This window comes from Phalacrocorax carbo, chromosome Z (genome assembly GCF_963921805.1).
Source record: "Phalacrocorax carbo chromosome Z, bPhaCar2.1, whole genome shotgun sequence".
NCBI lineage: Eukaryota > Metazoa > Chordata > Aves > Suliformes > Phalacrocoracidae > Phalacrocorax > Phalacrocorax carbo.
In genome coordinates, this window is record NC_087548.1 from 82,042,434 (window position 1) to 82,055,862 (window position 13,429).

Here is a 13,429-nt window from a genome sequence, read left to right on the forward strand (position 1 = left end):
AGACAGAATGATTCCAGATTTTGCAACAGTAAAAAAAATCAGATCGGTCTACAGCAATATCAGGAAGACTTTTTCAGTCAGTTGGGGATGGAACTAAGCATGTCAGATTCCTGTTTCTGCATCACTAAAATGCATTTTGACAAATGTTTGCTTAGTTTTGTTCATTCTTCAGTAAGCAAAACAAATCTCATGTATTATTATTTCCAGGCATCTCAGTATTATAGATTTCTGTACATTTCATGCCTTTGAAAGATGATGCGACACTGTGCAGACTGGCAAACTTAAATTCCGCACACTTGAAAAATGCTGTCGACATACGGATGCAATACACTTACATATTATAAATAAACATCTGTCCTCTAATGTGAATGTATTGCATAATACTACTATTTTTTTCTGCTGATGTTTTTCATATCGATATAACATGTTAATTTCACACATCCACATTTAAAATATTTAATATACATAAACTATATAAACTTTAGAAATCTATATAAACATTTAATGTTATGTAAGTGATATAATATTTTTAAATTTTACAAAGCTTTCTGAGGAGTTTGCTCTTTTTAATTAAAGTGGCTATTGGGTTAAATGTTATGAGTGTGAAAAATACTATAACTGCTTCTTATAGATGCACATTGTCAATTCATACTGATTATCCCAGAAATTATAATGAATTATAACAATTTAAATTATAAATTATTAAATACTAATATTTTAGTTTGAAGTACTTTGTTTTTAAAATTATAATTTTTTAAAAATTAACATTTTCTGGATATTTTATTTTCTAACACTGATGTTATTTGTAAGTTCAAACTCACATAAATGGAACTTAACGTAATTACAAGCATTCTTCTTCATGCACTATGTAAAGTCATAAGACACTGCAAATACTAGGACAATGTATATTCCTTGCCAGTTTTAGCTGTTGTAGAAAACTGTTTATAGCGTTATAGCTGCTACATACAGCATTTACTATTTTGTGTAGTTCACAGACAGCTATTGCTCTTCTGTTTGTGCGTGTTTTGATGGGCATTTATTTCCTAAATTATTAATCTGTACCAGGTCCCCTCATATTTTGATAGTTCTTTCCAAGAGTGATTTAAAACCAGACAGACCCAGGATGAAAGAGTGTAAGGTTTTTTGTTTCACTATTAAAAACAAATGTGTTATATAACTACTGTGAAGCTCACTATTAAAAGTATGAATGTCTTTCAGAAAAACTGTTTTGACTGTGATGCATGTTTTTGGCTTCTCATTTTTATAATTGATATGTAGGAGAGGAAACCCCAACACATTGCATCTTACCCTTTGTTCCTAGGAGAACAACTGCAATTCCATATTGTAAGAACTGCCCCAGGACTGGGAAATGTTACTGTTGAATGGAAGATAGTCGGGCATAACGTAAAACAAAATTTTGAAAACTATTCTGGAACACTCTTTTTCCCTGAGGTAAGTCCATAAGCAAAGCTAATGGCTACAGGAGTGTATTGTAATTAGAACAGAGCTGAGAAACAAAGGTGCTTTTATCGCGGTCTTTGTTTCTTGACCTGATTATTTACTTGCTCCTTTACTCTTGGAGTTCTAAACTGGAGGGATTTTATAGTTTTTGGTACTCTGACTTTACATTTGTTAAAGCTGTTGTTCAAAATACATATGATACAGTGATATCACTTGGATTTTTCATAGTAATGACTAATCACTTTGTCAATAAATAAATAGGAGACATTGAATATAACATTGTACGTTCACTTGCTGGATGACCATATTCCTGAAGAAAAAGAAGAATACCAGATCATCCTATACAACATCAAAACAGAAGGTAATGCAGAGCTATAGCCTGCTATATCTTAAAACTACCATTTAGTAGTGTAATATTTTTGTATGTATTAATGCATTTTGGAGGTGTAGGACTAAACATACTGCAACTGGTGTAAACTATGCAAAGTTCATTCACATTTTATTGAAATAAGCTCGATCCTTCTGTGTATATGTGTGTGTATATATATATAAAACCAACAGTGTCTTTGCAGTTTTCTTCAATTGGTTTTAATCCTGATTTAACTCTGCCTGTTTCATTCAATGGTTATTTTCTTCCCTTTAACTGAATGCAAACTTGAGCTTGCTAATGTATCGTGGATACAGTTGCCATGAAATAAGTGGATATTTTTATCTTTTAAAGCAATATTGTCATGCCACAAGCTGACTTTCTGATCTGTCTCTGAATTGGAGGAGGTCAGAATGTTTTATTCTTGCCATTCAAATTACAATGAGAAAAGAAGCATGAAACTGCATCCCTTCTGAAAATACCCTTTGTTAAACTGAAATTAACGTCTAAACACCAGCTAAGTTGACACGGATTGTGTTGCGGCTCGGTGCCTTACCAACTTGGCAGACTCATTTGTTGACTCTAATCTGTCAGGATAAGCATAAACTGACACACCAACAATTATTCATCAAGGCAGCTATTAGGAAAGGGAATAATTTCTCAATGGAATGATTGAGAAGTTGAACATAATTTTAACTTCTGGAGTTAATTCCTGGGAAAACTTTCTCTCCCCTTTTACAAGAGAGAAAGTTTAGGGAAGTTGATATTTGGCACTGGCCCATTAAATTTTCTCATTTCTTAATACGTTTTTGTGACTCTATACTTAGCATGCATACAATTTCTGTTGTATGTTCCTGCATTTCGTACAGAATGTATATATATCTATATACATTCCACACCATCCATAAACTTCAGTGAGCACTGTTACTGACTGTCATATGAATGTAACAATTGCAGTAATATTAAACAAAAAAAAATAGTTGCATAATACTTTATTGACTGCAATCCACTGATTCTTTTGTAGGAGTTTCTTCTTCAGGTGCTGCTGTTTTGGATAGTCAAGGATATGAAGCTGTTCTGACAGTAGAAGCTAGTGATGAACCACATGGAGTCTTGAATTTTGCTTCCCCATCAAGGGTCATTTTAATTCCAGAGGAAAACAAAACAGTTCAGCTTTATATTAACAGAGAATTTGGATCTCTAGGTTTGTATATTAACTCCAAGAGAAAGGAAGTTTTGTTTTGGTAATCATTAGGTGAAGGAAAGCCATGGCAGGGAGGCTGGAAATTTTGAAAAATCTTGGGTACAGTTGGTATTTTCAGGACTTCTAAGCTTCTTACTGCATGCTTGGAAACAAAGTGTTAGTTAAAACTGGAGCGGTAGCCCTCATTTCCACAGCAAGGAGTCTGGGAGCTGTGACATAACTAGCTGCTATTAAGGTTACTACCTTTATGTCTAATGAGTCTGTCTCAAAGTGTTAGTCTCTTCAGAAGAAATAAAAAACAGGAGAAAAGGAGCTTGTATGGAACGGTCGTTCCCACATATTTCCTCTTGGAAGTTCCAGAAGTCGACAGCTTAACAATGTCCTGTGGATAAAGTAGCATTTGGACCACTGAATTCAGTTTATGTCTCCTCTGAGAATTTCTTATTCCTTTTTAAATCTATTTGTCTTTTAACATCCATAAAATTAAGTGGTACTTAATTCCAAAATTCAGTAATGTACTTTGTCCAAAAGTATTTTCTTGTGTTTGTTGCCTGAGGATTGCAACTTATATTGTGACACAACACGTGTAATAATTTTCTGTTTACCTTTTCAGACTACATTTAGACCTCAGCGATAACCCCTCTTAGTTTCTTTTGTTGTATCTATTTTGAAGTGAAGTGACCAGTTACAACCAATATTCAAGATCTGGACACACCACAGATTTGTAGAGGCATTTTAATGACATTTCTATGTTTTCCCATTTCTTTTTTAATATCAATCAGTATCTAATTTACTTTGAAACACTACTCAGGAAACTAATGCTTTAAGATAGGTATGCATAGTAAAAGTAAGGTCTCTTACTTAAATTAAACTCCATCATTATTTGTTAAAACTAAGATCCTTTTATAATTTATATTTTATTTTATACAGACTATCTATGAGTTTCATCTGTCATTTTATCTCCAGGGTCTCTTTACATTTGCCACTTGACTTACCCTGGCAGATTAGCGAGACATGGCTTTATTTTTAAAAAATTTTGTCTAACTTTTCCCCTTGGTATCATTTATCAGTTGTCCTCTAATTTTATTCTTTATTGAAATCTATGTCAATCTGGCTGGGAAGGAGATTAGATATATTAAGCTGTATTTCCCAGCACTGTCTTTAGAGCCTTTCTCAGATATCAGTCGTTCCTGAAACATTCTGCTTCCCTTGGCACCAAACCTGATATTAGTTATACATTAGATGTCCCAGGTAGTACTTCAGCAGTATAATATTTGCGGTCCACAGCACCACAAACACCTGAGTATGTTTGGTCTTAATGCTTTTTGAGGTGTTGGACGAATCATCAAAGACTGTACTGAAAGCAAATTAAAAATAACAAAGTTCCATTGGCTTTAGAATAACCTTTTAAACTCTCTGTTTTGCAGTTAGTCTTGTCATTTTGTGGGGGAGCACCTGATCTCTTTTCTTTATTCCAGTGAGCATTGCATAAGAATTGAAAAATTGTGGTTTTTTGTCACAAATTGAACAGGTGCCATCAATGTTACGTATGCCACAGTTCCAGGATTGCTCACTTTAAGTAATCAGACAGAAGGGACCTTGGCTGAACCAGGAGCTGATTATATAGCTGTTTCTGGGTCACTGGTTTTGGAAGAAGGAGACACATCTGCTGCCATTAATATTACTGTTCTAGAGGTAAACTCTAAACCCTTTTGTTCTATACTGATCTGTATGAGATCAGAAGAGGAATATTTTGGAACCTAAAGCTTGCAACCTATATGTTACTTGAAGCTATATATTTCATTGCCATCTACAAAGACAGTTTATCTTAAAATCACAGGAAAACGAATAATAAAAGGAAGGAGCTCTACCTGTGCGTAAACGAAATTTATATGTCTCATTAAGACTTTACTGTCTGATATTCAGAACACTGTAATTCTTTGCTTGCTACAGGCACTTACTTTATTTACAAGAATAGTTTAGTGCCACCACAGACTCTTTTTCATGAAATATAATGTCTTAATTCATCATTCATTCAAGATAATCAATTTTACACCCTACAAAAGTCTTTCAGGAAAATTGAAAAATGAATTAGTTCTAGTGTTGCTATAGAATTAGAGACTTCTAGTGTGTTGCTTTTTGGTGACTTCTGTGACAGTGTCTTAAAGGAAAATGAAAAGAGGATGTACTGAATTTGTGTTTTGCAGGATGATGTACCAGAGGTGCAAGAATTCTTCTTGGTTAATTTAACTTCAGTGGAACTAATCATGAATCACTCAACTTCATCCCCACCTAGGCTGGGTAAAACAACTTACACGGAATTACCTTTGGGTTTCCATTTATATGAGTTGCATTCAGATTTTATGACTCTGGCATATTATTGTTAGTCTGCTTACTTGCTTACTACACCAATATGAGACAGGGTGTTCTGAAAGAATACCAAACATATTCATTTTGCAGTTGCTTCTTACTTTTTTAGTTTATCTAAAAATTATAAGGCAATTTTCATAGAGGAGTTAGTAATTAATACTTGGAGAGCAAAATTATCTGAAAAGTTTTATCGGCAGCGTCTTAACCTGATTTTCATTTACAAAGTACATAATGGAAACAAAAATGTCAAAAAACTTACTTTATGTGATTACATTGTTCACACTTTTAAAAGTGTCTTTATTACTCTTTATGAGATCTACTTTTAGGAGTCATGTCCTATGATTTTCCTACTCTTCCAGTAAACTTCATTTATCATTTGCTTAATTATCCCCTCATTCTGCTTCTGAATTCAGTAGCATAGCTGCCGTTGTCTTCAAGGGCAGTTGGATTATCTTGTGGTACTACAGACTAGTTTACACTGATTCTTTCTAACATCATCTTTGACTCTTTTCCCTTTTCTTTGCATGCCTATAGAAGTGACTGAGTTAATTCGTTACAGACTGAAAGGTAACTTGGAAGACTCATTGCTGATTTGTAGAGACTGAGCTGTGATTAGTTGAGCCTAAAATCTAAAACATAAGAAAAGTTACATATAATTACAAAGGATTCTTGTGAACCAAACTGTGCTGAGTGCTGCATAGTCTCACCTTCTGTCCTAACGGGTTGGCAGTCTCCTTGAATAGTGACTGTTCAACCCTGCTGTGATACCTGCATTGCGTTAAATGTGTTTAGGATGAACAGATAATAGTTTCAACCCACGAGGCAATAATTTGTCCTCATTGTAAAATCCCACTACCAATTCCGTTATCAGACTATTTTCTAAGCTTGTTTTCCCTCTTGGTATATTTTGATTTGTTATAACTGACAATTTAACTCCTTATTGGTGCAATGCGTTTGTTTAGGATTTCTAGCAATCCCATACCTTATACAAGATATTTGAAGTATTCCTAGGAGGTGTCTCATATCAAGAGAGATGGGTGTTCTGCACATGATACAGGCATGTGCAGTCAATCCTGCACATCTGGAATATATTGCATGTGCTGTTCTTGTCATGGGCATGTGTGTGCAATATGTGGAGTAAGTCTGGTATGTCTGTGATGCAGACTTGGTCACACTGAACTTAAGTGACCTTCATTTCTGATGTGAGGCTTCACTGATCAGGAGCAGAAACAGCCTGCATAAAGACAGTTCTGTTTTCTTCTTGCTCCTCTTGCTCCCATGTTCTAGAAGAGGTGGAAGGGCGAGCCTCACTCAAAAACAAAAGTGCAAGGAATTAAAAAAAAGGAAAATGATCAACAGCTGAGAATGATGAAGGAAAAAGGAATAAATTTAGTGGATACAAGAAAGAGCTAAGTTGGCGGAGGGGTGCAGGGGGGCATCAGGGGAGGGGAAGGATGCCAGACATGAAAGAAGAGGTGTGATGTTGAAAGCAAAGTATTACAGATCCTGGGTGAACTGATCTGACTATGACAGGACAAGGGAAAGTCCAGGGTAGGAGTGAAGCTGAAAGGTCTGTAATCACTAGCACTCCCTCTGGATTACTAAACCTCAGGAACATTTCTGCTCTTTGTGCAAAGATTTTGCAGCTACTGCTGATCTTCATCACTACCTCATAGTGACACGTTTGGATTCATGGCAATGACCTTTTACTTTTATTCAGTTTTATCTGAACTGATAGAAATCTTTCCTATGGACCTAAATATAGTATATTTGCTACAGATTCAGTGAGATTAATTTAGTTGTAGAAATTGTCATTAGTTTCTTCTTAAGTCTATTAAAAATAAGTTGAAGTAAATTAAGGTAGTCATGTGGTGCTGTTGTCTGAACAAGTTAAGGCACTATTTTCTCAGAAGAATCAAGTTCTGACTGTCAAGTTCTGGTCCCTGAAATTAGCGGACATTTCTGGCATTAATCTATTAGCCATTTTTTTCACAGTGCAATACCTTCAATAATCTGTCAGGGTTACTGTGAAGATACGTAAGTCTTTGTGGAGCAATAGAATGTTACAGTACATAAACAGCCTACAAAGAAATTAATAATTCTGTATTTGTAGCAGAATCTGAGATATGTGCCAGTAAGGTTTATGATCAGGCACTGGAACATGGATAGGAGATGAAGTACTGGATTATTTATTATTCTTTCTTACTCATTTTCCTTCTCATATTCAGAATGGCACAGTCTGCAAAATGTTGAATGTCATCGTAATAAACACATAAAATAAACACACAAAATGAAGTTAAATTAAGATTCCATGGCAAATCTTGCTTTTGGTATTGCTGATTTTTTCTGTGCTGTGTTTTGCTTTTTAAATTTTCTTTAGTCTTTTTTGTATGCATTATTAAATGTAACAGTGGTAATTCAGGATACTGTGCTGCCGTTCTAATAGTAAGGTAGTAAGTAACTTTCCAGTTATCTTGCACGCTACCATTTTCTTCTCCACATTTTGGAAACAGAAAATTATGTATTTCTTCTGCAATATTAATAGAGATGTAAGAAATGCTTCTATTATTCTTGAAAACCATGAAAAGGGACTTCATTGTTCTTTCAATTTTGTCCTTCTGTTTTCCATTTTAGATGTAGAAGGTTTAGCCTCTCAAATTATCATTGACGCTAACGATGGAGTAAGTGGAGTAATTGAATGGGAAAGTACCAAGTAAGTCTTGTCTCCTTGAAGAGGTCACTGTTTCCGTTGGTGATTGGGGTTGCCCAATTATTTACGTTTTCAGTTAACAGTAAAACTCCCATTAAAAACAGGGCCAGATCTCTGAGATGGCAAAGCATCATTCAGTTCAGTAGAACTGGAAAGCGTAAGGTAATTCCCACTCTGAAAAACAACATTTACAGTATGTTTACTCAGAAATCTTTTGCTACCATGTACTTACTCTCACTGCTGTCTTTTTATGTTGCGAACTTGCATCTCTCCCCCAGCCTCCATCCAGTGTTCCAGCCTCTGTGTCCATGTAAACACACACACTGGCATCTCCTAGACCTTTTCTCTCACTAATTTTCAGGAGCTAGGAAGAAGACGTCCATGAACATAGACAGGCTTCATCTGCCACTAATAAGCATGAAAAAGCACAACCTCCTATAGCTTAATTCCATTTAGATAAGAAACAAAGGTAAAAAAGTTGTATTAGACAACTGTAATGGTGCTGATACTGTAATGATGCCTTTTTCTTATAAAGCAGAGGGGATGATTTGAAGTGAAAATGTAACGGCTATCTACCATCTTCTTCAAAAGAACGTGCTTAGTGAGCACTGAGAATTTTTCTTCTTTTTATTCTAGTTTTGAACTTAATGAATCTCACGGGAATCTGACAATAACGGCATACCGAAACAGAGGATCGTATGGCAATGTGTCTGTATTTTTTTATGCTCAAAATTTGGAGGCACAGCTGGGTTTGGATTTTAGTGTGACCTCAAGGGTAAGAAGCAAATTCTATATCTAGTACTTTTAATTCCTTCAGCTTCCTCAAAAGAATGTCGTCTTGTTTATTTGCAAAATGATCAGTAGCGCAGCTAGATTTTTTTCAACTTGCCTCAATTGCTTTGGTCATCTTAACAGAATGAGATAAAATTAGTCATTTTACTCTTTCTTTCTTTTTAAATACTGAGGTATTTTTAAATGTAAGACACATTGTAAACTTTCAAACATCTATCTCAAATACAGTTTTGCTTAGACAAGAGCATATAAGATTTCATATAAGGTTTCATATTTTTTACAACAGAACTTTCAAAGTAAATTGCCCTTGCTTGTCCTCATTCTGCAATGTGCTGAACATTTTTACTTCTGTTTCAATCAGCCTTTAAGGGACATAAAGGTTATACCTCTCCTTGCCTCCTCTTCCTTCCTATTTAAGACAATTCTATATACCCTCATTGAAAAATCTGTGTCCATTAACAGCTGTTAAGTATTCAATGCTTTCTGTGTTTCAATGCTAGACTCTTTTTTTTGCTGATGGAGAAAGGAATAAATCTGTTGTTGTTATCATTTTTGATGATGATATTCCTGAACGTGATGAGAAGTTCCAGTTAATTTTAACAAATCCCTCTCTGGGGCTGGAATTAGGGGAGAACACAACAGGTAAAGCTTAGTTTTGATGTTGTCATTCTTTGGAATTGTATGGCAGTAATTTTAATGTCATTCTTCTGAATAATCATATTTCAGAAAACACCATTTCCCTGCTATGGTAGATCTTTATACTCCTCTGGAAAGTTCCTAAACATCCCTATGAAATCTATGCAATTACCAAGATAATATGTAAAATAAGGAATCAAAAAGTGTGAAAGTAAGCTTTTTAATGAGACAGTCTAGATTCTTCCTGTCTAGACATCCTCCTAGATAAAATAAAATACATATTCTCTTCAAGTAATATCACAGACATAAAAGATCATATATGCACTAAAGGAAGCATGGATTTATGTTTATGTGTATTTTTTATTTATATATATGTACAATTATATTTTACTATGTTAATTAAAGAATATTTCCATTATTTATTTCTCAAAAGCCACAATTACAATACTTGCCAATGATGATGGCCATGGAGTTTTGTCATTCAATAACAGCGATCACTTCTTCCTAAGAGAGCAAACAGCTCTCCATTTGATGGAAAGTGTTGCAGTATTAAATATTATTAGAGAACCTCCTCAGGGGATATTTGGCACCGTGACTGTTCAATATCTTGTAAGTGAAATTAATTCTTCAGAGGCATCAGTGGATTTGACCCCTTCTCAAGGATATATTGTGCTGGAAGAGGGAGTCAGATTCAAGGTAAATGATAGTTACCAAGGAGGTGAAGAAAGCTTTTTTGAAATTGTTGGGAATATTTCAGAAATATCTGTGGGTTTTCCTGTATTTATTTTTTTCTTATGTTTTCCTTCATTCTCAGAACAAATTTAGTCTTGGGAGTGGGAAAGCACATAAATGTGTTCTTTGGTAGATATTTCTCTCTTTGTGATAGTTCAGGTAAATTGGAAACAATATAATGGGTATATAATGTGTATATATGCATGGGAACTTTGTATGTATTCAGCATGTAGCTGAAACACAGATTTTGAAATGAAGTGATACTTTACAAACAGAAATAGTTAAGGTTGAAGTAAAAATCCCGTTCTGTAATGTGATACTTCAGCTGGTCTGAACTGAACAGAGAATACTGCAACAAAGGCATAAAGTGAACAGCTGTCAGAGTCTTTGGAATAGAAAATTACTTCTTCTGGGAGTATTAATTTCACCTCCTGTGTACTGTCCCCACATGAATGTCAGCTAGAAAATAAGCTAGCTTCCTAAGTCTGTGAAATCCTGACCCTTCTGGAGTTTAATGACAGTTGTTTTTTTATTTTATTTTGTCAGTGAAGCTATGATTGGTAACAGTTTAATATATTACGGCTAGGGGGATAGAATCTGGAACAAACCTTTCTTAGAACACCATTTTCAATTTCTGAACCTCAAATGCATTTGGAACCGCAGTGCTGGCCAGTGGAGCAGATCTGTGGGAAGTCAAAGACTTCTTAAAACAGTCTCTAAATATGGCTTATTGCAGAAGTAAACAGGGATATAAAAGGTTGTAAGCTCCAGTTTAGTTCTAGATCCATCATTACTAACTTTTTTTCCTATAGCAAAACTGTCTACATCTGTAACTTTTGTCTGCTTGGGTAGTGAGAAGGATGACAGTGAGCCCCAAATGATAGTGAAACACCTCTTCTAGATAACTCTCTGCGAATTTGAGACCACCTTGAGAGGATCCTATTCTCATCCACAGTGGTGCAGTAGAGGGAACAAAATCAAAAAGAGAGACAGTATTTAAAATATCCTTCTCTTCTAGCCTTTTTACCTTCTTTCTTCCCAGCACCAGTAGTGGAATTGCACTGTTGCCCTGGAGCTGGTTTAGCTGCCAACTGAAGTTAAAACCTACTTGGCTGAGCTGCATTAGGGGATCAGGCAGCTGTACAGGGACTAAGAATTACCAAGGAATGTGTGAAATAAGTAGAAAACTGAAGTATGAAAAAAGGATCAAAAACTATTACATTTCAGAGGGTCCTAGGATGACAGGGGAAAAAGGAGAAGGAAATAAATTAAAAAAAAAAAAGGACGTATGCTTGTCTTAGTGTTGCACCAACAGAGGTCACCAGGATGGCTTTAGGACTTCAGCCTGAACTTGCCTCACTTCTGTCCTCTCCAGTTTCAAGAGCTGCTATTCTCCTGCTGTGCTACCCAGAGGCGTACTGTGAAAGAACAGAAATGTTAGCACGGCCTGATAGGGTTGTGCCATCATTAGCTGTTAAGTCTCAATAACTTTCTATGCTTGTTTCCTTGTCAGACACTGCATATTTCTGCAATACTGGATGAAGAACCAGAAATGGATGAGCACTTTGTTGTCACCCTGTTCAATCCAACTGGAGGAGCCAGACTAGGCACAAGAGTGCAAACTATGATTACAGTACTACAGAACCAGGCTCCACTAGGGCTTTTCAGCATCTACCCAGTTACAAATAGGTACTACACACTGAATCTGTTAAAAGTAGATTTTTCATATTCAGTAGAGATGGTATCTCTCTACAGTTTTATTTATTTTATGAATCCCTTTAAAGAAATTCAGCAGTTAAATTGTAAAACATTTGTAATTTTGAAAAGTACACTATCTGTCAAATACTATTACTGCTCTACAAAAGAACAGAAAAACACTTAAAATGGACTAGTCATCATTAGAAATGCAATTTTCTCTCTGGATTTTTTAATAAAGCAGTAATTCATTAGTCCCTAAACATTCTGCTAATAGTAATCCATATTAAGAGCACCAAACCTCAGATCAGTGCCTAGGGAGTAATAGATTTTATAATTCATTTTTGTTTTAAAGCTTGTGTAAAATATACTTTCACTCAGGGCTGTTTTTCAGAAGTAAGTGAGCCATATGGAATGACATTTGCAAAACTCATTCAGCTTCAACTATGCATATGGTGTGTTAAATTTCAGGCTAGTTTAAGATTTTGTTGAATTTCCTATGATTTTGCCATGGTCTTCTGGACAACTTTAATTAATGTAGTTATCAGTCTGTCAGATAGGAAAAACAGTTATTAATATTTCCTTGTTATTTTTGCTATATATTCTACATTGGAATTGTACTGTAAGAATCTTATTCGTGTACTGTAAAAATTATACATCTTTTTCTTTATTTTCACAATTCGCACATTTAGGACAAATTTCCTCATAATCGAAGAAGCCAACACTACGGTTTATTTAAAAGTTTCACGGAGTAATGGGCTCAACGTGTCTGTGAGTGTTGAGTGGGAGACGTTGTCGGATACTGCATTTGGCATCAGTACGTTCACTTTATTGAGAGCGTCCACAGCTTTTGTCAGAGCGGAGATAGCGAGAGGCTAGCCAAACATACAGATGTAACCTTGGAATGTAAATTCACGTATTCAGATTTGATCACATTAATATTTCTCTGAGCATGTCAAAATTCATTAGATAAAAGAGCTTAACTCTCACCTTATCGTCAGCCACTTCTGCCAGAGTTTCAATAATCTGTATTGCTCTCCTTGCTGCTTATATTAACATTATTGTCCATACACTTTTGTTTAATAAAATCTGTTCTTTACTACTTGTAACTTCTGATTTTTCCAACACAGTATAAGAGGCACACTTTACATAGCCTTAGTCTGAAAAAATGCCACCACATGTTTCTACCGTATCTCCCAGTGTGCCTACTGAGATGTGTTTGTGGGAGTCTCAGCTGTAATTCCACGAACACTTAATCTGGTCCAGATTAGCACTGCCATTGAAGGAAGCCATGCTTCCATCTCTGCCCACTTGTTCCCATTTCCATGCTAAGCTGATCTGTGGTTGATGGATGATCCAGTACTGATACCTGCGTAGCCACTCACTAATCCAGACTGAAACTAACACGGCAAAAAAGGAAGTTCCTGACTTTGAACACAGATGAATACCCTGCCTGGTTCAG

At 35.4% G+C, this 13,429-nt stretch overlaps 1 protein-coding gene across 1 annotated transcript in view; it reads left to right on the top strand.

The window, feature by feature from the left end:
- ADGRV1 (adhesion G protein-coupled receptor V1) overlaps window positions 1-13,429 on the top strand; it is a 285,841-nt gene that overhangs the window by 73,689 nt on the left and 198,723 nt on the right. Inside the window, exons 36-47 of the mRNA XM_064439564.1 lie at window positions 1,322-1,452; window positions 1,723-1,822; window positions 2,853-3,032; window positions 4,564-4,727; window positions 5,240-5,333; window positions 5,940-5,969; window positions 8,037-8,115; window positions 8,749-8,887; window positions 9,405-9,546; window positions 9,974-10,236; window positions 11,786-11,961; window positions 12,660-12,784. Coding sequence (XP_064295634.1) covers window positions 1,322-1,452; window positions 1,723-1,822; window positions 2,853-3,032; window positions 4,564-4,727; window positions 5,240-5,333; window positions 5,940-5,969; window positions 8,037-8,115; window positions 8,749-8,887; window positions 9,405-9,546; window positions 9,974-10,236; window positions 11,786-11,961; window positions 12,660-12,784 — 1,623 coding nt within the window. The remainder of the gene's footprint in view (window positions 1-1,321; window positions 1,453-1,722; window positions 1,823-2,852; window positions 3,033-4,563; window positions 4,728-5,239; window positions 5,334-5,939; window positions 5,970-8,036; window positions 8,116-8,748; window positions 8,888-9,404; window positions 9,547-9,973; window positions 10,237-11,785; window positions 11,962-12,659; window positions 12,785-13,429) is intronic.